This window comes from Lampris incognitus, chromosome 21 (genome assembly GCF_029633865.1).
Source record: "Lampris incognitus isolate fLamInc1 chromosome 21, fLamInc1.hap2, whole genome shotgun sequence".
Lineage (NCBI taxonomy): Eukaryota > Metazoa > Chordata > Actinopteri > Lampriformes > Lampridae > Lampris > Lampris incognitus.
In genome coordinates, this window is record NC_079231.1 from 4608052 (window position 1) to 4635663 (window position 27612).

The 27612-nt window shown below is 45.8% G+C and overlaps 2 protein-coding genes across 2 annotated transcripts; both read right to left on the reverse strand.

Moving 5' to 3' along the window:
- Positions 1-359: 359 nt before the first annotated feature.
- On the reverse strand, positions 360-8989 carry LOC130131673 (uncharacterized). The gene is made up of 11 exons (XM_056301452.1): positions 8175-8989; positions 6391-6546; positions 5922-6047; positions 3783-3952; positions 2438-2531; positions 2071-2154; positions 1855-1875; positions 1501-1521; positions 1243-1269; positions 1068-1112; positions 360-436 (listed from the first exon to the last, which is right to left on the reverse strand). The coding sequence occupies exons 1-11, from the start codon at positions 8233-8235 to the stop codon at positions 375-377; spliced, it is 867 nt and encodes a 288-aa protein (XP_056157427.1). The 5' UTR covers positions 8236-8989; the 3' UTR covers positions 360-374.
- An 11713-nt stretch (positions 8990-20702) lies between these two features.
- Positions 20703-25936, reverse strand: LOC130131697 (uncharacterized). Its single transcript, XM_056301479.1, has 4 exons — positions 25489-25936; positions 24416-24564; positions 24157-24277; positions 20703-21587 (listed from the first exon to the last, which is right to left on the reverse strand). The coding sequence occupies exons 1-4, from the start codon at positions 25870-25872 to the stop codon at positions 20832-20834; spliced, it is 1410 nt and encodes a 469-aa protein (XP_056157454.1). The 5' UTR covers positions 25873-25936; the 3' UTR covers positions 20703-20831.
- Between the last annotated feature and the right edge of the window lie 1676 nt (positions 25937-27612).

Here is a 27612-nt window from a genome sequence, read left to right on the forward strand (position 1 = left end):
GACTCAATTAAAAGTAAGTACTGTACCACCATATATATATATATATATATATATATATATATATATATATATATATATATATGTGACTTTTTTTCCCCTCGCAACACGTTTTTTTGTGTTTTTTGTGTTTAATCTTGTGACTCAGTTAAAAATACTGTACCACCTTATTTTTTGGGGGGGGGGGGGGTTTGTTTTTTCTGAGTGCAACTTATACTCCAGTGTGACTTGTAGCCCGGGAAACACGGTATATGACTCAGAAACCAACAATACTCAACCAAAATCAAGTGAGAAAGCAGGAAATACTTATTTGGACATACGACAGGTAATTTATCCAATTCATCCATCTGCTTCAGTGTGTTCTTAAAATATACAGACTATTTATTACCCTCTGCTCGTTTTTCTGCAGCAGCACTTGGGCCGTTGGAATCAGCCGCCTCTGCAAAGGGATGAAAAAGATATTGATTGTTAAACAAAGAAAATATTGGTAGACGCTCAGAAAGTAAAAAACAAGTTCAATGTTATAAAAATGGTAAATGATAAAAGTAAATAGAGGTAAATACATAGATAGCATCACTTTAACATTGATCATATGAACATAAATGTGTAAAAAATGACCCCGGCCCTGGCCCCTTTCCAGACTCTTGTCCCCCCCCCCCCTTCATGACTGCTTCTTAACCGTCTATATCAGCTCTGGCTACACATCCTTTCACCTCCATACTCCGTCTGGGAAAGTGATGTGCAGCCTAGATCTGTGTTTTGTGTATGAGAGACTGATGCTTTCCTCCTCAGGTGGTGACTGCATGGGATGCTGCAGCTCTGTAGCGACGCTTTAGGAAGGACGCTCGACGTGTTTCTGTGTGTGGAGCTTTCCCAGCAGCCGCTTTTCATTTTTTCATTGTCAAAAATAAGACTTAAGCACCAAGACAGAACCTCCCATCAACAACCCCGTGTGCTTCTTTTGAGTTGGACTTCTCCACTTCTCTTGATACAAGAGATTTTACATCTCAGCCTATAGTGTTGGACGTTAATGGAAATAATAAAGATGCAATTTTTGCAGGGAAACTTGCCCATCGGCGATGGATCCTCTGTGTTAGCTTCAACAGTTATTCTAGCTGCAGGAGAGAAGAGCACAAAACCCCCCCAAAAATTACAACAAAGAAAAAACTAAGACACCTGGTGACAAAAAGAGAAAGATGCTTTACACCAAACATGAAGTGGCGTGTTCAGACATTAGAAACCTACCTCCCTCCTTCTGCTTCCTCCAGAAGCCTATAATGTTGGACAACAAGACAGAGAGGTGATGTTAACAAAGGCACTCCAAACCTAATTGTCTATATGTCTTTATGCATGCTCAATAATCCACGAAAGAAAATCAGTTCATCTGGACGTCGTGTTCAGATGAACTGATTCAACTTTCTGTGATTAACTGCCCATAATTTAAACAGGTGAAGCTTCAATTTGCAAGCACAGATAACAGAAAAGAAGGACTTGGTCACTGACCTGCTTGCCATGGCATGAATGCTAGAAGTGAAGAAAAAAAGTCGATTAATTTAAAGACAAACCAACAAGATTCTTTGTTATTACAATATAAACAACTGTATTCAACTAACACCAACATCGAGTATTCGGCACTGTCCTTGGTTCGAGAGGAACAGTTGGGAACATTATTTGTGTGTGACGGAGATAATGTGGAAACCTGTGGTCGTGAATGCGGCTGTGTCTGGGTGCTTTGTGGCCGAATCGCCGGCAGTTAACAAAGGTTTAAACAAATAACTTTCCCCTTTGTGTCCGAGACGTCATGTCTAAAAAGGTTAAATTACTTCTGGACTTCTCACCGCCCAGAGGCTTTCCTACCTGATGCGAAGAACCACGTTCCTAGAAGATGAAGAGTAAAATGATTAGCATCCAAAACAAGACTGATTTCAGTCACACACACAAAAAAAAAGGCCTAAATGAATAATGCTAGCTCAACACACTGAAAATAAGTATTTGATAATGTGACAAGATAAATGAAATACAATTAAAGATTCATCAAAACACAATGAAATGCAGTATCTTGTAGCCTCCCACCTGTTTTGCATCGGTGAAAGAAGACCAACATGACCGGTAGTGCACACAGTACGATGAAGACTACCAGCCCCACAATGACCTTATCTACAGTGCCAAATTCAACAACAACATGAAGAAAAATGATGAGAAAACCAGCGCCGTCACCGAAAACAACAACACCAATAACATAGCGTTCTGGATAGCACAGCTTCTCATTTCCCCGTTAAAGCCTCATTCAAGTTCAGATCCCAAAAATGTGTTTCCGCCATACATCTGGAAGAACGAATACGAATGAATTTCGTTCAAAAACACAGCAGAATACGATAGAATTATAATTATTTTTCCTTTGTGGGTGCACGTCATCTTTCTGACATACTGACATACTTACTGACGTAGAAAGGGTTGGGGAAAGGCTCACTAAGCTCCTCGCTGACTGGGTTCGTCATCTTACACTTGATCTCTTTAACTTTGGAGTCTCGCTCCTAAGAGAAGAGTAAAGTGATCAGCTCACATCTAATGAAGACACTGTCATGCTCTACGGGTCTCTTTGGGGAAGCTCTCTTATTGCCTCCTACACCGACCGGGGCCGAGAACGGGTGGAGACAGAGCAGCACCCTCGGCCCGGTAGGTACTCAGTGTCTTGATCGACCGACTAGTTTATTGGCCTATACGACATTAAACGTGTGCAGTACAGCAATCGTCAGATAAATGCCTCACAACTGCTATACCAGCAATAACAAAACACGGACAAGCTTAGTGTACCAGGGTGCAGCATGTACACAGACAGTTCAGAGTGGACAGGCAAATAAGAGCTATTAGAGATGCAGCCTGTTTTTAATACTCGCCGACAATGAAAAGTGCCATGCGATAAAGCAGAAAGTGAAACTACTCTCCTCGGGGGAGCGACGGGAGAGGACCATCATGTCTCTGTCCAGTCTGAACCGCCTGTTAACGCATGAAATATAAACGCTGCAGACCTCTCTCATAGTATGTAACATTCGCGTTTCGAGTCCCACGACAATTTACCCTCTGATTATAGTGCCTTAATATTTGTATTTGTTCAACGACACTCAAGCAGGGTCCTATAAGAGGGGCGGTCTCTCCAGGGACGCAGCGTTGCCAGAGATCGGCCTGCACGCCGCTTGCTCCACAGGCAGTGACAAGCAGAAGGCTGTTTGGGCATCCGTCAGCTGACACTCCAGTTTCAGTGTTGGCAGAGCCTCAAACAACAACAGCACAACACACTGGCGCTGGCCGATATGGAAACCATCGTCACCGTGATCGTCAGATGGAACTGGTGTAAGGATATCTGCTTGCATGGGCAAGAACACCACAGCTAAGAATCCAGCTGAGGTTCATCACATTGAACTGTTCGCTAATGCTACAGAATCAAGCCAGAGCGAGTTCCAAATAACACTCGCTCAAATATTTCAGACCTCATTCTGTGAGAAATGACACGTAATAGATTCTCGTGGTCATTAATCGAGCCGACACAGTTGTGTATGGAGATATAACAAGATCCAAATTTCATTCCAACACCGCTGACAGATGATCAATGATAATATCTAACTACTGCCCATCCCTACAACACACACACACACACACACACACACACACACACACACACTTTCTCCCTCGTTCTTCAACTCACAGCCCTCCTGCTCAACACAGAAAGACACACAAACAGACAGCCACATGTACAAATAAAAACATTACAGACACGTGACCTCTACCTTTGTGATAGTGTGCTCACAGGTTGTGTTACTGTAAGGAAGGCCGTCTCCCTGCCAACTACAGTGGACTTGTTCAACCCCAAGAGTGTTTCCATGGCAACGTAGCTCACAGTTGTCGTTCTTGGAATCACACCTTGGGTCAGGCTTAACCGTGGGTTTCGGGACAGGAACTGTTGTTGGTAGAGGAAAGAGGCAAAAGAATGAATCTGGTTAAAGCTGCAATCCTGAACACTTGCATGAAAATCAAATGATACATTCTGTTATTGCTGGTATATTAAAGTCAAGAGCTACTCCAAATATATATCCATATCTACTACTACTACTACTATTACTTTCGGCTGCTCTCGTTAGGGGGCGCCACAGCGGATCATCTGTCTCCATCTCTTCCTGTCCTCTGCATCTTCCTCTGTCACCCCAGCCACCTGCATGTCCTCCCTCACCACCTCCATACACCTCTCCATATCATGAATGCTTTTGTTGTTACTCATTTTAAATAGCCGTTCCAGGGGCTTCGATTCCTTTAAAACCTACTTGGAAAACACCTCAAATGTGCAATAAATAAATCCGACGTGTGGTTTTTGATGTTTCCATCGATTAAATAGATTTTATGCACCAACAGTTGCAACACAGCCAGCTGCTCTAGCACAGGTCCGGTCTATTTTCTGACTACAGACCTGTGATTTACAAGTTGACTGTAATTCAGTCATTAAAAGGCAACGCCTCATTGGGGCAAATATCGACTGGATGATGCACAGACCTGTGGTGGAGTGCTGCTGTAGCAAACCAAGTCACAAGAGACTAAAGTATAGTCGCTTTGGTGTCTTCTGACTTTGGCTGAACACAGTGCAGGTTGAGCTTGGCAGCGTTCAAAGATAAACCAGCACAAATAATGTGTAGGTGTCTCACTGGTGGCAACTCATCATTTGAGTTTGTGTGCCAACTTCACATACTTGGCAAATCCCATATAGTACTGAGAAAAAGACATAAGGCAAATGTGCACCGCAAAGAGATGAGGAATAAAGGATAGCCACACGTTCCATAAATTCTTCTCTTGAGGAATTTTGGGCAAACTCTCCTTTGAGGTGGGTTGACACCTGGGACCCCTTAGTCAGGCGTCAACCATATATTTGACCTTGTTGCACTTTAAACAGACGAACAAATTAGTTTGGCTCATTGTATACCGTACATAATGCTGTTAGTATGCCGGATACTAGCAAGTGGCAGTGTATAGAAGATCTGAGAGCATAGAGGGGGGCGAGTCAGGCAAAACTAGGACAGGTAGGGCAAAAAAAATTAAATCGGTGTTTTATATCAAATTGGTTAAGTATATATTATATTATATGTTATCCATAATCCAAGCCGCTTATCACAATTGGGGTCGCAGGGATGCTGGAGCCTATCCCAGCAGTCATTGGGCAGCAGGCAGGCGGGGAGACACCCTGTACAGGCTGCCAGTCCCATCGCAGGGCCGACAAACACACATGCATCTTTATATATATATATATATATATATATATATATATATATATATATATATATACACGTATATTTTTAAAAAAATGTTTTAGAAAACCGTCAATGGGGTTGATGAGAGTGCTCAAGTAATGAGGGGCGGAATATCAATATAGATGTAGGAAAATTTGTTTTTAATACACTGCAGTACAAGCTTGTTTCGTGCGTCACACACTCATCAGCTGCTAATGTATGCTGAGGGTGCAACGCACAAAACAAGCTTGGACTGCAAAGTATTAAAAACAAATTGCTACGTCTATATATATATATATATGTATATATATGTATATATATATGTATGTATATATATATATGTGTGTGTATGTATGTGTGTGTATGTATGTATATATATATGTATGTGTGTGTGTGTATATATATGTTAGTATATTAGAGTTTGTATATATATATATAGATTATATATAGAGTATATTAGAGGGACAGCTCAGGATGGACAGTCTCCACACAGAAATGATACCACACCTAGCATTTTTCACCTTCAGTGTAACAGCCAAATGCAGAGGAAGACAGCAAGTAGCAGCAAGCTAGAAGAATAAGCGGGTTGTGGCTTGCTAGAAAATATGCAGCATGGAAACATCACCACATCGTGAGCACAACATGTCCACTTACAGATGACTTTTAGATGAATGTGGTTTACCACTTGGCCGTTGATCTGTACTTTGTACATGCCATTGTCGTGGACCTGCGAGTCTTTAATCGTCATAGCTCCAGTTGAAAGGTTCAGGCTACCACGAACTGAAACAAATGCATGGACATGGTTAGGACGAGCATCTCAGTGTGGTCCTGGACCTCTATTTAAACTATTATCATGACTAAAAACAAGTACGTTCTTATTTGAAGCAAAAGTGTTGGAGGTGGGGTTGGAAAAGTAAGGAGAGTTCAGAATAAAAGTCCTCTACTGTTGGGTACAGACCAGTTCCAATGGAGTAGTAGTTTTAGAGTTAAGTGCCTTGCTCAAGGGCACTTCAACAGGAGTTTAGGCAATAGCAAACATATAAATCTAAAACAGAAATTCATCAATCCCAACCCAACATCCACCCACCTAACCCCAACATAATGCATCCTGTTCCTGTTCTACCTTTGAACTGACGATAGGCATCAACAGAAGTACTCCCATCCCAGTCCATGGCCAAGTTGTCACCTTGGTACCATACTATTGAAAGGATGTCAGTCACAGACGATGAGCCTGTAGTCAGGGTAACACTGTCTGACACTTTCTTGTAGAGTGGTTCTTCTAGAAAGACAAAAAGTAACACAGAAGTACAGTGAAATTTGGTGTTCTTGTGGCAGTATTTCTATGCAAATTATGAAAGTATTTGATTGAAGTGACCTGCAGGTTCCAGAGGGCCAAATGATACAAGAAGAGAAGGTATGTGAAACAAAGGGATACCAAATGGCAGGACATCATCGGGTCAGACAAGCAGTTAATATTCATATTTGTTACGGCACTAAATTACAGTATTAGCAAACTCTCACTATGAATCCCCTGCATGAGGCCTTAGCATCAAACAGTAGTTTAGTTAGTCTTCCTCTTTTCCTCTTCCCTGGCAGCTCCATATTCAGGATCCTTCTTCCAATACACCCAGCATCTCTCCTCCACAATGATCACAATGTCATCCGCAAACATCATAGTCCATGGAGACTCCTGCCTGATCTCGTCCGTCAACCTGTCCATCACCACTACAAACAAGAAAGGCCTCAGAGCCGATCCTTGATGTAATCCCACCTCCAACTTGAACCCATCTGTCATTCCAACCGCACACCTCACCACTGTCACACTTCCCTCATACGTATCCTGCACCACTCCTCCATACTACATCTCTGCAACTCCTGACTTCCTCATATGATACCACACCTCCTCTCTCGGCACCCTGTCGTATGCTTTCTCTAAATCTACAAAGACACAATGTAACTCCTTCTGGCCTCCTCTATACTTCTCCATCAACATTCTCAGAGCAAACATCACATCTGTGGTGCTCTTTCGTGGCATGAACCCATACTGCTGCTGCTGATCATCACCTCTCCTCCTCTTAACCTTGCTTCTATTACTCTTTCCCATATCTTCATGCTGTGGCTGATCAACTTTATACCTCTGTAGTTGTTACAGTTCTGCACATCGCCCTTGTTCTTGAAAATCGGTACCAGTATGCTTCTTCTCCACTCCTCAGGCATCCTCTCACTTTCCAAGATTGTGTTAAACAATCTAGTTAAAAACTCCACTGCCATCTCTCCTAAACACCTCCATGCCTCCACAGGTATGTCATCAGGACCAGCTGCCTTTCTGCTCTTCATCCTCTTCATAGCTGCCCTCACTTCCTCCTTGCTAATCCACCGCACTTCCTGATTCACTATCCCCACACCATCCACCCTTCTCTCTCTCTCATTTTCTTCATTCATCATCCTCCTAAAGTACTCCTTCCACCTTCTCAGCACACCTCAGTACAATTCTATTCTAAACCTAAGGTGAGCATGTGGACCTTGTGCATATCATTTGCCATTATACTCAGGCATATATCACTAGAAATTATTATGATTACTATGTTATTTATTATTATTATTATTATTATTATCCAAACCGCTTTATCCTGCTCTCAGGGTCGTGGGGATGCTGGAGCCTATCCCAGCAGTCATTGGGCGGCAGACGGGGGGGGGGACACCCTGGACAGGCCGCCAGGCCATCACACAGGGCCCACACACACACGCAGCATCCGTGCGAGCCGGCCAGCCGGATCAGGGTTTGGATGACGGCCGAGTCTTACGGCGAAGAACACGGGGTCGTCTCAGACCACCTGGTCCGGCGTGCTTAGTAAATATGTGTTGAGCAGACAGACAGGAAGGAGGTCTGTGGAGGAGCCAACTTACGCGCACCGGCCGCCATGACCACGCAGAAGACGCACAGCAGAGGAGACCTGGTCCCAGACATCGTCCCGTCTCCTCCCGTCAGCTCAGCCCCTCTGCTTCACCCGCACTGGCGGAGCAACGTCACCCTAAAGACGGAAGACCTACGCCGGTATGATACAAAGTAACGGCGACGACGACGCCACGCCCAATCAAACCCGAAAGTGAAACTTAAACAGCTCTCCCCCCCCCCCCCCGTTGACGTTTAGGTGTTTCCAGCCGTGGCCTGCTCAAGCTGACAGCTCAGCTTCGCTTCTGTCTCTGCCGGCTTCCGGTCAAAACTCACAGACCGGAATAAAGCCAGTCCGCGGTGTGCGATATTATGAACCCTACATAGCCCTCGCCAAAATCCCGTACCCTGTCCCAAATCTCGCGAACGGACGCCGGATTTCCGCTGCGTTGCTAAGGAAACAATCAACTATCAACTCGGTGCGAAGCAAAGCTAACGTTAGCTACCTTCAATTTTGTAATTTTGTATTTTTCGCAATTTTGGACAGCTGGCTGCTTTTGTAATTTTGGACTGCTGGCTGTCAACAACAGAACGGAGGTAAGTAACGTTAGTTGTCTGAAAATGAACATATATCTAATAAATAGACTTTCTCACATTTAAGAAAGCTGATCAGTAAGTTGTTACCTGTGTATAAATGTAAAAGTCATATTACTACAATATAGGAGCTCGTTTTGTTTGTAGTCATGATAAGGGGTGAAGTATCCTATGCTCAAACGTGGAGCAAGCAAAGATTGAGTTAAAAACGTTAATGTTGATTGTGGATAACTTAGACAGGTTAAATTGTGGGTGTACAGCGTTTCCTTGATGAGCGCTAACCCCATAACAACATATTTTCGCGTTGCTACGGTGGCGCACACGTGACAAAGCCAGAAACGGGATTTTGGCGAGGCCTATGTAGGGTTCATAATATCGCCCGCGCCGCGGTGTCCCCCCAGCTAGTTTACTTGACTCCCCCCAAAACGTGTGTTCCGCCCGGGGGGGCGGAGCCTTACGTCCCGCGTCACACACAGAGAGAGACACTGCAGCCAATTGGAACGCAAACAGCGGCACCTGCAGTACTGCAGGAAAGAGTAGCACTTCCGTTAGGGGGCGCCACAGCGGATCATCCGTCTCCATCTCTTCCTGTCCTCTGCGTCTTCCTCTGTCTCACCAGCCACCTGCATGTCCTCCCTCACCACGTCCATAAACCTCCTCTTTGGCCTTCCTCTTCTCCTCTTCCCTGGCAGCTCCATATTCAGCATCCTTCTCCCAGTATACCCAGCATCTCTCCTCCACACATGTCCAAACCATCTCCATCTTGTCTCTCTCGCTTTGTCTCCAAACCGTCCAACCTGAGCTGCCCCTCCTAAGCCTGTCCCATTATTCATATATAACAGTGTCCCAAACCTGTTCTGTCCTATTCTGCCAAAGGCAACAAAAACAAACAAAACAAAACAACAAAACAAAACATGTTTTCTTAGATTCTCTCCTCTGAAACATTCCTCCCGGTTTTGGACAGTTTGCCACCGATGTCAGAGACAAACACAGGTTTCAGTTGGATTTGTTTCAATCACGCAGATTAAACTACATGGTTTTGTAATTAGCCTCATGCATAGACCACAGCACCTGGTTCTCAATGGGGGACAAGGCAGACAGATACGAGCCACAGGGCTGACTGTTCAAGCTGGCCTGTCAAAGGCTTCGGCTTTGTTAAAACATTTGGGTAACACTTTAGTATGGGGGACATAAAAACACTTAATTACTAGTGAATTAGTAATGATCAAGATGTCACTTTAGTATGGGGAACATATTCTAAGTAACAAAACCTTAATTACTAGTGAATTAGTAATGATCAAGATGTCACTTCAGTAAGGGGAACATATTCTAAGTAACAAAACCTTAATTACTAGTGAATTAGTAATGATCAAGATGTCACTTCAGTATGGGGAACATATTCTAAGTAACAAAACCTTAATTACTAGTGAATTAGTAACGATCAAGATGTCACTTTAGTGTGGGGAACATATTCTAAGTAACAAAAACTTAATTACCAGTGAATTAGTAATGATCAAGATGCCACTTTAGTATGGGGAACATATTCTAAGTAACAAAAACTTAATTACCAGTGAATTAGTAATGATCAAGATGTCACTTTAGTATGGGGAACATATTCTAAGTAACAAAAACTTAATTACTAGTGAATTAGTAATGATCAAGATGTCACTTTAGTATGGGGAACATATTGTAAGTAACAAAAACTTAATTACTAGTGAATTAGTAATGATCAAGATGTCACTTTAGTGTGGGGAACATATTCTAAGTAACAAAAACTTAATTACCAGTGAATTAGTAATGATCAAGATGTCACTTTAGTATGGGGAACATATTCTAAGTAACAAAAACTTAATTACCAGTGAATTAGTAATGATCAAGATGTCACTTTAGTATGGGGAACATATTCTAAGTAACAAAAACTTAATTACTAGTGAATTAGTAATGATCAAGATGTCACTTTAGTATGGGGAACATATTCTAAGTACCAAAAACTTAATTACCAGTGAATTAGTAATGATCAAGATGTCACTTTAGTATGGGGAACATATTCTAAGTAACAAAAACTGAATTACTAGTGAATTAGTAATGATCAAGGTGTCCCTTTAGTATGGGGAACATATTCTAAGTAACAAAAACTTAATTACCAGTGAATTAGTAATGATCAAGATGTCACTTTAGTATGGGGAACATATTCTAAGTAACAAAAACTTAATTACTAGTGAATTAGAAATGATCAAGATGTCACTTTAGTATGGGGAACATATTCTAAGTAACAAAAACTTAATTACTAGTGAGTTAGTAATGATCAAGATGTCACTTTAGTATGGGGAACATATTCTAAGTAACAAAATCTTAATTTACAGTAATTTAACACTATGAACACTTGTAGTTTTGTGTGTTGTTATGTAAGAACAGAGCATATTCATTAAGTGTTAGTAAGGGAGAATAACTCTTCTTGTGGTACTACCACCTTATAAAGGCCATACTAAGCAAAGCATATTGAGATGGTACTACTAATAAGCAATACTTCTGAGGTTATAGAGGGAAAACTCATAGTTAATGGCTTACTGGCTGTATAATAAGGCCATGCAGAATAAGGCATAAATGAGTACTGAATAATGAGCAATTAAGAGCCAACATGTTGCTAATTTGCATGCTAATAAGCACCTAATTAATGGTGACTACGTTCCCCATACTGAAGTGTTACCAAAATTTGTTTTTCAAAAGATGGACGCGGATGGTCTTGGAGCCACACAGACAGCTGCTCAGCACCATAATGGTCATACTGGCAGCACTGACATCTGCGAAAGTCCAAAATAGTCACAATAAAGTTCCCTTTCTCAACCATTCCAGTTAAATGCACACCAGCACTCGGTACAAGTCCATAAGAAACACCTTTTTCAGACCCACGGCGACGCTGAAAAAAATGTCCAAGAGTTGCTTTAATTTGCACGTAACAGCGACGTCTTAAAACGGACTCTTTTTTTATCCTCTTTTTAAAAATGTTTTGTCAGCATTTCCAAATCCCACCACGACGGTTTACGAAGCCCAACAGTCTGTGCGATTACACAGGATGTATTTGCATGTTGTAGAGGACAAGTGTATTACAAGTAATGACGAGTCACTCAGTTAAACATTCATTTATTTATTCATTCATTTATAGATTCATTCAGCTTTCACCGTTGTGCGTCTTACTCGAGGACACACGAGCCGTTAGTGGACACGTACATGTGGCATTCCTCGTTTTCTCAGCATCTCCACACGAATGACTATCAAGCTACGCGTCGACACGCTAAGGTTTGTCCTCAGCTTGCAGACAAGAGGGCAGACATGAGGACATCCAGTACCTCATGGCAGCAGACTGGGATGAGCCAGCCTGGACTGGACTGGACGGGCCCGGTGCACACGGCTGAGAACTGGGGCAGGATCGCTGAACACCCGCCCCTGTTAAAAGGACCGGAGAAGGCAGGCTGGGAAAAAGGTCCACCTCCATGGAGGAAGACGTGGACACGCCCTGCATGAGAAGACATCTGCAGTTGGCTGACTGAAGGGCTGCTTGCTGACGGGAGAAATGGCTGATGGTCGTCGCGTCCGATTGGCTGGCTCCCGGCCTTGCAGAGGTTAACCAATCGGATGGGTTGGTCTCGCCGATAACGTGGCTCGATTTGTGTAAAGCAGACGAAGAGTAAATGGCAGAGCTAGAACAAAGAGACAGAAGCGGGGGGGGGGGGGGTTAAACTGCTGATTCTAATAATAATAATAACAACCCAATAAACACACGTGAGTTGTAAAATGTTGCGATGGGTGACAACTAAAAATGTACGGCAGCCAATATCAAATTTTCACATAGAGGTGTAACAAGTACATCTCAATACATTTATCTGTCTACGCTCTCCTCCATACAGAGAGAGAAAATCTACCCGTTCGATCAATTAAAATGATTAGAAGGTTTCTGAAACGGCATTGAGAGCAGCGCAAACTTCTGCGATTCGAGATATTCCCGAGTGGAACGGTGCCGCTGGGCAGGATTTCCTGAGGGGAGGGAGTTTGAATTGATTGACGGCCAATCATAGCTCACGTGCTATTGGACGGTTTGGTGGTAGAAGATCACGATCTTCGTTCTGTGAAAATGTTCGTCATTGTGTGCCTGTAATTTGCAGGACGACACAACTAAAAACACGTGACACATGTGTATTTGTATATAGTACGTGTCAGCAGGAGAAGAACGCACTCACAGAAACAAAACAAAATGTTCGTTGTGATTTCCTACAACACATTGTTAAAGAAATCTACACTAAGTGCAGATAAACAAGGTAACAGGACTGAAAATACAGTTTTCCATCTGTCCTTTAATAACGTGTGCCCTCATTTCTGATGTAAACACAACAGATCTTGTGAGATAGGTTGCCACGAACCACGAGTACCCAACACGACTATCGTTCTCCCAAATAAGATAGAAAATATCCTCACCTGTTAAAGGGGATCTGTGGAGACGAAGAGGAGGACGTGGCTGGCCAGGTGTGCGTTTGTGGGCTTGCCATGTGCACATAGTCGTCCTGAGGTGAGCAGTGGCGATGTGGCGACATCATCATGTATCCCACCCCCTCTTCCTGTTTACCGGCTGAGACACAGCCGAGGGCCTCCGTCACGGTGGAAACCTCACCACCGTGGTCCTCCGTCACATCGACGACCGGAAGAGGATGGTCCGTCGCCGTTTCCTTGTCGCCGCCGGTCTCCGACACGGACGGCTGCTGGGGACTGGAAGATCCGGTTAACCAGCGATCTGTGTTGGCTTGTCTGTGGGGTCCTCGGTGGTACTGGCTCACACTAGCCAGCGGCTCAGGTTGACCTGGGCTTTCTGCGGGCCGGGTCAGGGGAGGAGAGTCCGTTCTGCCCGACCCGGCTTTCTCTCTCGACCTGGCTCGGCTCCGCTTTGTGCCCAGTGGGGCTCGAAGCCGGTGCTGATGGGTGTGGCTTGAGGTTGGCGAGCAGCTAAAGTCGGGCAGCGCTCGCAGCTCCCTCATCGTCTCCCGCACCACGTCGTGCATGTGCTGGGCGAGAGACGGGTCCCCTGAAATGACAGTTACATTCAGCGGTGCTCGGAACAGAGCAAGGGTGAAAGGTCAACTCTCCTTGGTTAAGTAAATTATTAAAGTTGGACTGAAATCAGTAATCAGATTTAACATTTCATGTCTGAAGCCTTGAACAGGTTAAAATATCCTGCCACTTTTCTTCCTATACGATTGATACGAGGTTGTTCCACCCATATCCATAACGGGTTTCAGTTGTCCCAAGAGCTGTGGAAGTAGTCTAGGCCCCATACATATCCATGACGACCTCTCGTCAATATTACAACAAAAGGTAAGTGGGCAGGGTTTCATAACGCGATGACTTGATCTGAGGTTCGACTGAGACACTAGGGGGTGCTCTTTTAGAAGGATACAATTATGATTAAATTGGTTAAGATTATTATTAAATTAGATGATTCAATTACAGAGGTGGGAAAAACCCGGTCCGGAAAGTAAGAACCCCAACTGTGTCTTTACTCCACCCATGTACTAAACCATCAGATTGCACCGACTAGTTCCCCAAATTAGCTGGTTTAATACATGGATGGAGTAAAGACCCGGTTAGGGTTTTTACTTTCTGGACCGGGTTTTTCCACCTCTGTGTATGTAATGTTAAGTCAACACCAGTGTCTCCGTCCGTTTGCTGTCCTTTACCTTGGTCCCCTGCCTGCATCCAGATCTCTCCGGGTCCGTGTGGTGCCGACCGGCCCAGCTCCAGAAAGAAAAGCCCATCCAAGTGTCCAAAGCGCCGCACAACAAGCAGAGGCAGCGAGACTAACGGCGTTTCTCTGCCAGGACCGACTCTCACCAGGAGGAGTGACGTAGCCGAGAGGCACAGCCGGACCTCCCCTGCCCAGCCCTTGGTACGGCCCAGACCCCTCGGCTTCACGGTGACCGGCCAAACCTTACGAGGGGTGACGGTGGAGGGAAACCATTACTTGGAACTGGCAGAACCATTATGCCCCGCCCCGCCCCCCCATAAATTGGTTGTAAATAGTCAATATGACAAACGGCACACCGACTCGTTTCAAAATTACAACGTCAGCATGACCGAAAGGAAATGACAGGTCGTTATATTGTTCAGCAGAACGGTTGGTCAAATTCTCGGACAGTTTTTGGCCGGTTTGAGTTCTCAGAAATGAAGAAATGTGTCGTTGGACGTCGTTTGCTCGCCATAAAATAGGTTCAAAGTAAAACGGCAAGAACTAAAACAGTAAGAACACAACAGTCGGTGGCTCCTAACGAAAGAGAATAAGAATGTACACATCACAAGACGTTTTAAGGAAAATGTCAGGTATTGTAAAATCACAAAGGGTCAAGTTCATTCATAAAAAGAACCAGAGTGGAAAAAGAAAGAGACAGGTGGTCCAACCTCTTTAAAGATGGCGGCAGGAGGAAGGGTGTCATAGCCATCATCTTCCTCCACGAAGCTTTCCTCCTCTCCGTATCTCCTCTCCTCGTCAATCAGTTTCTTGACAGCCAGGTACCATTCATCTTGTTCCCGTTGGTCCCCTGCAATCAGAGCCAAGGTCTGATCCTTGGCGTAGAGCGTCACCATGTGGCCTTTCTTGGAACTCACAATCTTGTTCACCCCCAGACAACACCGCAAGTAAACGACCCTGAAAAAAAGTTGGAAGTTTGGGATTTTAATTTGTTAGGACTCCCAGAGCTCGTTCACCACGATAATGAAAGACCCCGTGGACAGTACGGCTGTCTCCTATTTGTCTTATTGGGTTTATGGATCGGTGTTCCACATCAGCACAGTTCAGCAATGCTTGTATACATTTACTGGCTGAAAAGAGCCACAGAAATGGCTACAGCATTTCTTTCTTTCTGATCATTTGAGAAGAGCTTTGCCTAAACCCAAAACTAGTTTTGGGATTGGATCGCTGCTAAAAATAAGACTACAAAAAATGTAATTGCAACAAGAAAGAAAGAAAGAAAAAATGTTTTCTTGCAAACCACATGCAGCCTCCTGAAAGCTTTTTTGTTTTTTTACATTTACTGCCCCCATCCCCATCCCCACCCCCCACTCTCCGAGCCGTCCCGGTCTCTGCTCCGCCCCCTCTGCCGAGCCGGGGAGGGCTGCAGACCACCACACGCCTCCTCCCATACATGTGGAGTCACCAGCTGCTTCTTTTCACCTGACAGTGAGGAGTTTCACCAGGGGGGAGGTAGCGCGTGGGAGGATCACGCTATTCCCCCACAGTTCCTCCTCCCCCCCGAACAGGCGCCCCGACCGATCAGAGGAGGCGCTAGTGCAGCGACCAGGACACATACTCACACCTGGCTTCCCACCCACAGACACGGCCAATTGTGTCTGTAGGGACGCCCCACCAAGCCGGAGGTAACACGGGGACTCGCAATGGCGACCCCGGTGTTGGTAGACCGCTAGGCTACCCAGACGCCCCGCCTTTAGAAAGCTTGTACAAGAAGCTTCTTGGGTGCCATTCACACAAAAGGCTTGTTTTGTTTTGTTTTTTCCAGTCAGCAGGGATTTTTCAGCAACTGATGGAGAAACGTAAGCGTACAGCAGAACTGACGAGACGGTCGGGGTTAAATACCATCTGGCTGAGGGCTAACATTAAAGCCAAGCTCTGCCCAGTCCCTCCACTGAGGCACACTGTCAATTTCTTCCCACCTTTGCTTGCTGGACCCAAACAATCCAGTTTTACCAGCCGCCTTCTGGGTGGATATGAACTTCTCCTCGGTCAGGTACCACTCCAGCCGGCCCGGCCCGGTGTGACTCCCCTCTCTCAGAACGAAGTATCTCCTGTGGCTCCACTCCATCTTCCCCAGGTATCCCCGCTTCACCACATCCTCCTCCAGGGTTGAGGAGGATGCGAGCAGGGCAGCAGCGAGAGGAACCGGGGCGCGGGGCAGAAGTCCTTCACAGAAGTGAAATGGAGGAAACTCCCTCGGCCTCATCCCGACCCCCTGGTTCCCGTCTCTCTGACGGCTGCCGTCCGTGTGACTGGGAGTCTGGTCAGCATTGATCTGGGTCTCTGTTTCTGCAGGTGCAGGGCGGGCGGGTGGGACGCCCGGGGGTCCCGGCTGAAGGGAGGTGCGGCGGGAAGAAGAGGAGGGCGGGGAGACGGCGCCACGTTGAACCTCAACCACTGCGGACTCGTTCATGTTGACACAAAAACCTTGTTTGAAACAAGAGAAATGCACCAAATGGTTACCACGAAGACAAACACATCGCACACAGTTTGAAAATCTGATCGGCACTAATTTGATTTTTTGTTGGTTTGTTTTTACCCCCCCCCCCCCATTTTCTTCTAATTGTACTTGGCCAATTACCCCACCCTCCCGAGCCGTCCCGGCCGCTGCCCCTCTGCTGATCCGGGGAGGGCTGCGGACTACCGCACGCCTCCTCCCATACATGTGGAGTCACCAGCCGCTTCTTTTCACCTGACAGTGGGGAGTTTCACCAGCGCGGGAGGATCACGCTACTCCCCCCCAGTCCCCTCCCACCCCCGACCGGCATCCCCACCAACCAGAGGAGGCAAGACGCACACCCACATCCGGCGTCCCACCCGCCAATTATGTCTGTAGGGACGCCCGACCAAGCCGGAGGCAACACGGGGATTCGAACCGGCGACCCCCGTGTTGGTAGGCAACGGAATAGACGGCCACGCAGCCGGACGCCCCACTGATTTGATTATAACCATCCAGAACAGCAATGTTAATAATAACAACAATAATAATAATGGCAACTCTTTACTTATATAAAAACGTTCACAGGCAAGAAGTTTCGCTCAAAGTCTTGACACAAGCAGACCAATTAAAACAATCAACAAGCCAGGGAACAAAACAAAAAACAATGGCCCTCATTGCTCATTCACATGTGCCAATTTCCAACACAGCCGTGGCATTTGAGTCTGTCTCCAGTGGCGGATCTAGAGATTTCTTCCTGGGGTGGCAACAGGGGGGGCAAGACTGTGTCCCAGAGGTGGCAGTCTTGCCCCCCCTGTTGCCACCCCGTAGATCCGCCCCTGTCTGTCTCAGAGACCCGTCCAGAACCCGGTTCACACACCAGAATCCACACGCCAGCGGGCCAGCAGCTGGGGTCTGTGAGCTCGGGTGATGGGCCGTTGCCTGAGGTGGACAATAGATGCCGGGGAGGGGGGGGGGGTACCAACGGTTGAAGAAGGAGGCCGAATATTGAGTCTTAAACGAAGTGGAAACGGTTCGTTTGTCCTGTAAAACATTACACGGTGGGTGTTGGATAGAGGGGTCTTCACATTTTACACTGCTTACATCTGGATCCAGCGCCCGGTTCTTACTTTCACCAGCTGACCTGACAAAAGCCGAGCACAGCCTAACGTGGGCCTTCAAGCTGCTGTTCTGTTGTGTTGTTTTCTCCGCACAGTGGTCTACATTAAGGTTTGGGTTAGGCTTTGTGAATAGCCTAGCTCAGTGTTTCTCAACCCAGTCCTCAAGGACCCCCTATCCTGCAGACTTTCATTGTAACCCTGCACAGGTAGCCCTGCTTGTACTTACTCAACCAGTCATCTCATAGCACTTAATTATGCAAGGTGTGCAAACTCAGGCATTCATTGCTGATTGGTTGAATAACTACAGACAGGTCCCTATTCAGGGTTGCAAAGAAAACCTGCAGGATAGGGGGTCCCTTGAAGACTGGGTTGAGAAACACTGGCCTAGTTGGTGTTCCGATATCACGTTGAAACTGAGAGTATTGTAGCGAATCCGGGGGATGAGACAACCACAGGAAGTGCCGCGGCCGGGAAGCGAACCCGCGTCGCCCGCACCGCAGGAGGCCTCGCTAACCGCTAGACTAAAGGGTCATGCACGTTATCCACGCACGTTACAATACGGAATCAAAGCCTACAGATATTGGTACAGTTTCTCTGTTAAAGTTGCTGAAAGAGGAAGCTGATACCACCCGCAGCGACCCGGTCGAGCCGCTCTGGCGCCCACTAGCGGGGGCAACCGGAAGTGCCAGTATTAGCAGTAGTAGTGACTGCGTCGCATTTTCCGCCATGTAGGCCTGCGGATTCACGGCGTTCACTAAAAACGTGTTTGTAGCTTTCAGACTCGTCGCAGGCCGCTGCGACCCGGTCGAGCCGCTCTGGCGCCCCCTAGCGGGGGCAGCCGGAAGTAGCAGTATTAGCAGTAGTAGTGACTGCGTCGCATTTTCCGCCATGTGGGCCTGCGGAGTCATGGCGTTCACTAAAAACGTGTTTGTAGCTTTCAGACTCGTCGCGGGCGTAACGTTTGACGTTTACACCCACGTGTCGTCCGCCGTTTCTTCGTTTATTTGAAATTGGAAGATCGAAGTAAAAAAAAACCCGCCCGTTTAACGCCGTTTAGAGTCCGGCCAGCGCGCACGTTACTTCGGCCTTACCTGCTCCTCAGGTCGGCCTGTTCTGCACAGCGACCTCCGGCGACGTCACACTTGCGATGCGGCAGCTCATGGTGAGTCTCTACCTCCTCTCTCGCCGCTCTCATTTATAACATCCGCCGAACTCGGCCCAAAGGGGGGAGGGGGAGGGGCGAAACGTCGTTTGACCCGATGACGTCAGCATCAAGCCGCCGCTTTAATGACCCTGTCACGTGTGATGGAGATGACGCGCGCACAGGGATCCGTTGACGTTCTAGTCTGTGAGGGTTAATTAGTCGGTGTGGTTTTTTTCTCTCTCCAATTAAGCTGTTGAGGAAATATTAAACTCGTTCAGGCCACGCGCTGTTCAGGCCACGCGCTATTCCAGCGGGCGGTTGAAGGCTTTGAATCTGAAGAAACCACCAAAAAAAACGTCTTTGTTCCCATCACTTCATCGCCAAAAAGCCAACCTGGTAACTAAGTAGCCACTCGCTACACCGGAAAGGAAAAGCGTAGGGTGGCCCGGATGCGGAAATGGACCGGAAGTGCCCCGTAAACGTGTCTATACCATAGCTGGTCTCACAACTATCTTGTAAACCTTCCCTTTAACTCTTGCCGGTACCCTGATGTCGCAAATCACTCCTGACACTCTTCTCCACCCTGCCTGCCCTCTCTTCTTCACCCACTCCACCCTGCCTGCACTATCTTCTTCACCCACTCCACCCTGCCTGCCCTCTCTTCTCCACCCACCCTGCCTGCCCTCTCTTCTTCACCCACTCCACCCTGCCTGCCCTCTCTTCTCCACCCACTCCACCCTGCCTGCCCTCTCTTCTTCACCTCTCTTCTGCACTCCCCGTCACTTTGGACAGTTGACCCAAACTCATACGCCTTCGTCACCTCCACTCCTTGCATCCTCACCATTCTGCTGTCCTCCCTCTCATTCACACATAGGTATTCTGTCTTGCTCCTACTGACTTTCATTCCTCTTCTCTCCCGTGCATACCTCCACCTCTCCTCCACCTGCACCCTACTCTCACTACAGATCACAATATCATCCACAAACATCATAGTCCATGGAGACTCCTGCCTGATCTCGTCCGTCAACCTGCCCATCACCACTGCAAACAAGAAAGGGCTCAGAGCCGATCCTTGATGTAATCCCACCTCCAACTTGAACCCATCTGTCATTCCAACCACACACCTCACCACTGTCACACTTCCCTCATACATATCCTGCACCACCCCTACATACTTCTCTGCAACTCCTGACTTCCTCATACAATACCACACCCTGTCATGCTTTCTCTAAATCCACAAAGACACACCGCATTAAACAATAAATTGTAATAACCTGTGACTCGTGTTAATTCCTTCCAACATTAAACTGCCCCAATATGGGTACTAATGAGTTACTCAAAAACGATTTGATTTATTAAGGAACGGTTTAGTATTTTGATATCTTGTTCCAAACACATGCACCTTAACTTGTCTGGCATACGTGTACAAAAAGAAAAAACACAGCATTTGAAAAAGCGTTTATTTCAAAACATCCACGACAATCATCAAAGATAGCTGCAGAGCTGAATTTGCTGTTTAGTAAACCTTTGAAGTGTCTTCATAAATATACAGAGGTCCGGTCCACCTGACGGATTTTGGTTTTTTTACCACTCTGCTTCAGCCGATGCTTTCTTAGCGGGTTCAGTTTGGTAGTTTACCATCATGCATGCCACTGTGAACAACTGGTTTAAGTTTTGGGCGGTGGACAGTGGGATGACCTGGTTAAATAGGGCAAACGTCCTCACCCTCTGGAACATCACATCGATGTACGCTCTCAACCGCGCTGTGGACCGCTTCATCATGTAAACCACCGACTCTTTCTCCTTTGATATGAAGGGCAGCCGGTGGACCTTACAAGGGACAAGAGTTTTCACTCTGAGGCCCTTGTCCACCATTATGGACATGTCCGGGGCAAGTAAGGGGATGATCCCTGACTTCTGAAAAACCTCCTCATCGCTAAAGCGCCCGGGGAAGAAGGCGGATATAAAAGTCACCGAGCCATGGGGTGCCATTCCCACCAGCGCCTTGACGGTGTACTCGGTTTCCAGTTCGTCATAAAATATAGTCTCCTCGCAGGGGAAGAGGCTGACCGGGGTTCTGCAATGCAATTCTATGAAATCGACGACCACCTGGGTGTCGGGGTAGTGCTTGAACTCCATGGGCAGATGAGCTCTGACATTCTCCTTGGAGAGCCACATGGGGACAGAGCCTAAAATACGGTGCAGGAAATCAGTCCAGGACGTCAGGATGGTGACCACACTGGACTTCTCAACCATGAAACACGAAGCCAGGTCAAACTCCTCCAGGCCCAGAACGAGATATGCCATGAACATGAAGAATTCGTCCACTTTTGACAAAGGCTGAATGGCATAAACACAAAAAAAGTGTCATTAATTGGCAGTTTATTTTGACCATCACATATTAATGCTCAATGAAATATTAAGTTGATCAAACTTAATTCATAAAAGTTTTTGCAATGAAAGTTTCCCAAAGCAGAGAAATATAAAAAGCTGAATTGGTAAATGGACTGCATTTATATCACACTTCTCTAGTCTACTGACCACTCAAAGCGCTTTACAGTGTATGCCTCACTTTCACCCATTCACACACACATGTATACACTGCAAGGGGGAGGCTGCCATGCAAGACGCCAACCTACTCATCAGGAACAGTTAGTTGTTCAGTGTTGTGCTCAAGGACACTTTGACATGCTCGCTGAAGGAGCTGGAGATCAAACCAGGAACCTTCCGATTACTATGTCTTGATGCATGCTAAATAATCCAGGTAAGGAAATCACATAAAGTTGAATCCGTTCATCTGGACACAACGTTTATTGGGAGAAACATTTCATCACTCATCCAAGTGACCTCTTCAGTCTCAGCTGACTGCAGGTATCCCCACCCCTATAAACAATACAGTGGTATAACGACCAAAAACAATGATCGGTATCATAAATAAATTGCTATGACCATTAACTAGAGCTGCAAAGGCCATGTGTACTATTCACAGAGGACTGGGGAATAGTTACACTCACAGCATTGTAAGATGGGTGTGCTATGGGTTCCCCGGTTTCACCTCTCGTGGCCAACTTGTATGTGGAAGAAGAGGAAAAGAGGGCTCTGATGTCCTATCGAAGGACACGACCTAGCTATTGGTTCAGATTTGTGGACGACACCTGGGTTAAATTTAAATCTCAGGACATACCACATTTAACCGACCACATTAACGCGGTGGACAACGACATCAAGTTCACCAAGGAGGATGTGAAAAATGACAGGTTAGCTTTTTTAGACTGTCAAACTTCAATTGGTGATGGGGGACATTTGATTGTTGATGTTTACCATAGACCAACACATACTGATCAGTACTTAAGGTTTGACTCTCATTAACCACTGCAGCATAAACTAGGAGTTATCAGGAGACTGTACCACTGATCTGACAACGTCCCCACCAACACAGTGGCTGGGGAAGGAGAGAAATCCCATATTAAACAGGCCCTGGTGAAGTGTGTTTATCCTAACTGGGCATTTCAGACAACTTTATTTATTTATCTGGGCATTTGTTAAAGCCAGGAAGACGCCCAAACAGTGCACCAACTGATCGAAGAGAGGAGAAGGGCAACAGCTGCCTAAGGGTAAACCAGTGGTGATTCTGAATGTGGCAGGAGTGTTGAAAAGGTTGAGATGCGTATTTTCAAAACACCGCATCTCAGTTGTTTTCAAACCCCAAAACATGCTGCGCCAGAAATTGGTCCACTCCAAGGATCGGGTCCCTTGGCACAAACAGAGCAATATCGTGTATGATGTTAAGTGTCAGGAGAATTGCTGTGACTTGTACATCGGGGAAACCAGACAGACCCTGGCCAAAAGAATGGCACAACACAGATGAGCTAATGTGTCAGGCCAGGACTTTGGAGTCTACACCCATCTACAGGCCAGTGGCCACTCTTTCAAGGATGAGGATGTGCAGATCCTTGATAGGGAGGAACGCTGGTTTGAATGGGGAGTAAAAGAGGCCATCACTGTGAAGAGGAAACGACCATCCCTGAACCGAGGGCAGGGCCCAAGAGTATATCTGTTGTCTGTTGCCATCTTACAATGCTGTGATTGCAACCATTCCCAAATTTGTTAATGCTAAACATTGCCACTGAAACTCTAATTAATGATCACGACAATTTGCATACGAAACAGATCGTGTTCAGTCGTTATGCCACTGTATTGTTTATAAGGGTGGGGATACCTGCAGTCAGTTGAGACTGAAGACTCTTCAGGCTCATCTGACTTTCATCACTCATTTTTGTGAGTGATGAAAGTCCCTCACTTAAATGAGTGATGAAATGTTTCTGTCTCAATAAACATGTCCAGATGAACTGATTAAACTTACTGTGATTATGTATTAACTTGTTTTGGCTATGTTTATTTGTTGCTGTTATTCACATCGCTGACCAATAGAATGGTAAATGGATTGCATTTGTATAGCTATTTCCCCCAAAGTGCTTTATAATTAATACCTTACAACCCCCCCCCCCACGCACTCATACACTGATGGCTGCGTTAAACCATGCGAGGTAACAACCAGCAGCTCATCACGAGCAGTTAGGGGTTAGGTGTTTTGCTCATAGACATAGACATTTTAGCTGGGATGAGCCGAGGATCAAACCAACAACCCTCCAGATACCAGACAACCCGCTCGACTTCCTGAGCCACTGCTGTGCTCAACAGAGGTCAGTCCTCAGTTAGAAATTACACACAGCCCCCTTAAAGTGTAAGTAAGCACCCTTTTTTATCCCGTCTGTGGCTCCTGATATGTAGAAAAGGATAAAAAGGGGTGTAGATATAGAGAACAGTGAAGGTAGAGTCCTTGTATAAAAGGATAAAAATGGGTGTAGAGCTACATACAGCCCCTTTTTAATCTTTAATTGTGACTTACTGGTAGTCTTCCAGGCTGAGCCAGTTCCTTCCGTTTGCGATATTTAGAGAAATAACGGATATTTGCAGCAGCAGGTTCAATCAGCTGCCAGAAGGCCATCAGATGATCATAGGTAGCAAACCTGTGGAGTACATCAGCATTTATATTACAATCCAGTCATTAAAATAAAACATAGTCATTCCAATTAAAAGATCTTTCAAGATTTCTTACATTGGATAGCTGCATCATGATTACCAGCCTGACAATTTCAATAGATCACCTTGTGTATAAATGGATGGCATCGTCACAATCTGCAAATCGCATGACACCGTAACGCTCTTTGAGAATCATCTGGCTCAGCTTCTCTTTTTGTTCCTTGAGATCTTGAAGCTCCATCTGGATTTTGGACTGGGATGGACTACTGAAGACCTGGAAGAAGGGTGACCAGAAGCAAAAAGGCCAAATTGTCATGTTCCGTAAAGACTTGCCTTTCATTTTAGTATTTTCTCCCCTCTAGTGGTCGTTAGGAGTAATTTATTATTCTCATTGGTTATTTTAGTCACATGACAGCATGCAGCATGTGCTGGTGGCTGGTGTGACAGAGGACGCAGGGTGCAGAGGACAGGGTTAATAATAGTAACAAAAGTAAAGAACTCCATATCATAAATTTACTGATTATTTTAGCAAAGTATCACATTCATAAGTCAAAACTTGGCCATTCTAAACTCCTATTTTTAGTTTTTGAAAATGACACCAAACAATACATTAAGACCATCACGGACTCGAAAAATAAGAGAGCTGCTTAGACTGCCTATTTTTGCAACCTATTTGTCTTTACTTGAAGATTCCCCCTGGCTCCGTTTAAATTGTTGTTGTTTTTTTCTCCTGTTGCATCTTCTATACAAATTGTTTAATAAAAATAAACAAATTCGGAGGACAGGAAGAGAGGGAAATGGACGATCCGCTATGGCGACCCCTACCGGTGGCAGCCGAAAATACTGGTTGTAGTAGCAGCAGCAGCAGCAGTACTAAGTGGGATGCCTGGTCACGCCGACACCAGAGAGGAACGGGGTACCGGTTTCGGAGGGTTTACCAAAGACTCAAGTCTTCCACCAAAAGCTGTGCACGGATCACATGAAAACGACTGGATTTACTGCTGTTCTGACACGTGGGTGGAAGCCTGTATTTCTTTCATGGTGGAAAAACTGACTTTATATGAACTGGTGGTCCAAGTCCGCACTGTTCGGTAAACGTGATAGATCGGACCGGTACCGGGATATTTAAAGCTTCGTACTCGGAACCGGTACCAGCATCTAAAACGTGACATCGATGAATCCTTTCGGGTCACCTCACCTGTCCGTAGCGGTGATCATGGACAACCGTGTCCACCACCCAGCGGTCCGCCTGCCCTTCGACCCCGTGCCGAGCCGGGCGGTACCCGTTCCACGGAAAGAGGCCGGGGACCGCGTCCGGTTTCAGTCGTTTCCTTTGCGGCTCTCCGTTCTCGTAGTCACCGTCTCTGAAATGGGCCCAGCACACTCCGGCGCCTTCCTCAGGGGACAGGTCCTCCTTCCCGATGGAGTCGAGCCATTTCCGCCTGTAGTCACCGTCCGCAGGGAAGCGGTGACAAGTCAAACGGTTCGGGCTGGACTCGGACAAAGCTGAACAAAGAGGGACACAACAGCGCTCAGCGTGGCATTCGTCCGCTTTCTGTGTCTGAGACGGCGGTTCGGCCATTTTTCTAAAAAAAAGGATAAACGCCTGCTGATCGCCAGTGCTCGATGTATATACCCTGACCGGAAACACGTCACCGCCAAGGCCCCGCCCCCTTTATTCATTTAAATTTTAGGTTTATCGGCGGTTGGCAAAAAACGATTTGGCACACTACCGCCACCAGCTGGAACGGAGAGCGGATCAGAATGTGTATTTACTGAAGAAGAAACAAAACAAACTAATGTCTTCTCAATTAAACTGGTTATTTCGCAGGTTTGTGATAGGCACGAAACACAGCGAATGAATGACAAGTCAAACGGGAGTTGGACTCGGACAAAGGTGAACAAAGAGGGACACAGCAGCGCTCAGCGTGGCGTTCGTCCACTTTCTGTGTCTGAGACGGCGGTTCGGCCATTTTTCTAAAAAAGAAAAAGAAGGATAAACGCCTGCTGGTCGCCAGTGTTCGATGTATATATCCTGACAGGAAACACGTCACAGCCAAGGCCCCGCCCCTTCCTTTAAATTTTAGGTTTATCGGCGGTTGGCAAACAACGATTTGGCACACTACCGCCACCAGCTGGACTGGAGAGCGGATCAGAATGTGTATTTACTGAAGAAGAAGAAACAAAACAAACTAATGTCTTCTCAATTAAACTGGTTATTTCACAGGTTCCGGTTGACTAGGATAAGTCTGCGTGCTAGTAATGAGGCAAATGCTAGAGCACGTGCCTGCAAAGTTGTGACCTTACAGTTAGGGGGTGGTGTGCCAACGATGGCTGTGTGAAACTCAGGGTTTATGGTCTGTTTACAGATATGTGAGAATACATTAAATATCTGTCCCCAGTCACTGTTGAGGGAGGGGCAAGCACGGTGCTTTTTTAGGACTTGTTGGAATGTGTTCAGTGTTAGATTTCAGCCTTTTTGCTCGGTTGCCAGACGTCAACGGAAGTCAAACTGAGTTGCTGCTCATTTTATAAAACTTCCTTTTTTCTTTTTTTCTACAAATTGTGCAAATTGTGCATCACTAAAAGGCTTCCTCTATTTTGCTCCTGTTCAACTGTGTTTTGTTTTTTTACATTTTAAGGCGCCTCTTTGTAAATGATACTGAGAATTTGCAACTGCCACTGTTTTGTGTCTTCGAAGTCTTATTTTTGCAGGTGAAGTTGTTCAAGAAGTTGAACAGGTAGGATGACAGTGACAATGAAATGTAATAAAATTATTTATTTTAATGAAAACGTTTTATTTTTATTATTTGGGGTTGATTTCTACTCTAGACTTTGTTAAGAGAGGGAAGATGTCTCCCATCATTTCCTGGTGAAACAGTAAAATATTTGGCTAATGTCACTTTCACTTTACCAAAATAGTAATAACTGAGGTCTGATCCGGGGTTTGTCCAAAGGAGGCAAATTCCTCAACGCTGCAACTTATTTGAGGTAAAACGCAATGGATTATATCTTCCTATTTACAGGGAGGGCTGCAAAGATTTGCCTCCCAAAATGTCTCAGACTCATTTCATATCAACATATCTTTACCGTCTCTTCAGAGGAAGTATAAAGTACACTAGAGGAGGACTCCTGTTTTGCCTCCATCAGGGGACCTCAGGGGTAAAATGATGACAACACAGATCTGATCCATTTCATGGTGTGAGTGTCACTCGTGCTGGAAGAGAGTACTGCTGGTCTAAACACAGCCCACAACCCCTAATATTGACCAATAACGTGGTCCACCACCGCGTTACTGTACACCGGGTGACTCTTTTTTGCT

Coding starts and splice junctions, on each gene's coding strand:
- LOC130131673 (XM_056301452.1), bottom strand. CDS start 8,235: ATGTCTGGGACCAGGTCTCCTCTGCTGTGCGTCTTCTGCGTGGTCATG. Junction 3,953..5,921: donor CATTCATCTAAAAGTCATCT/GTAAGTGGACAT, acceptor TACCAACAACAG/TTCCTGTCCCGAAACCCACG. Junction 2,532..3,782: donor GTGAGCACACTATCACAAAG/GTAGAGGTCACG, acceptor CTCTTCTCTTAG/GAGCGAGACTCCAAAGTTAA.
- LOC130131697 (XM_056301479.1), bottom strand. CDS start 25,872: ATGGCCGAACCGCCGTCTCAGACACAGAAAGCGGACGAATGCCACGCT. Junction 24,278..24,415: donor GCCATCCATTTATACACAAG/GTGATCTATTGA, acceptor TGTACTCCACAG/GTTTGCTACCTATGATCATC. Junction 21,588..24,156: donor CTCAGCCTGGAAGACTACCA/GTAAGTCACAAT, acceptor TATGCCATTCAG/CCTTTGTCAAAAGTGGACGA.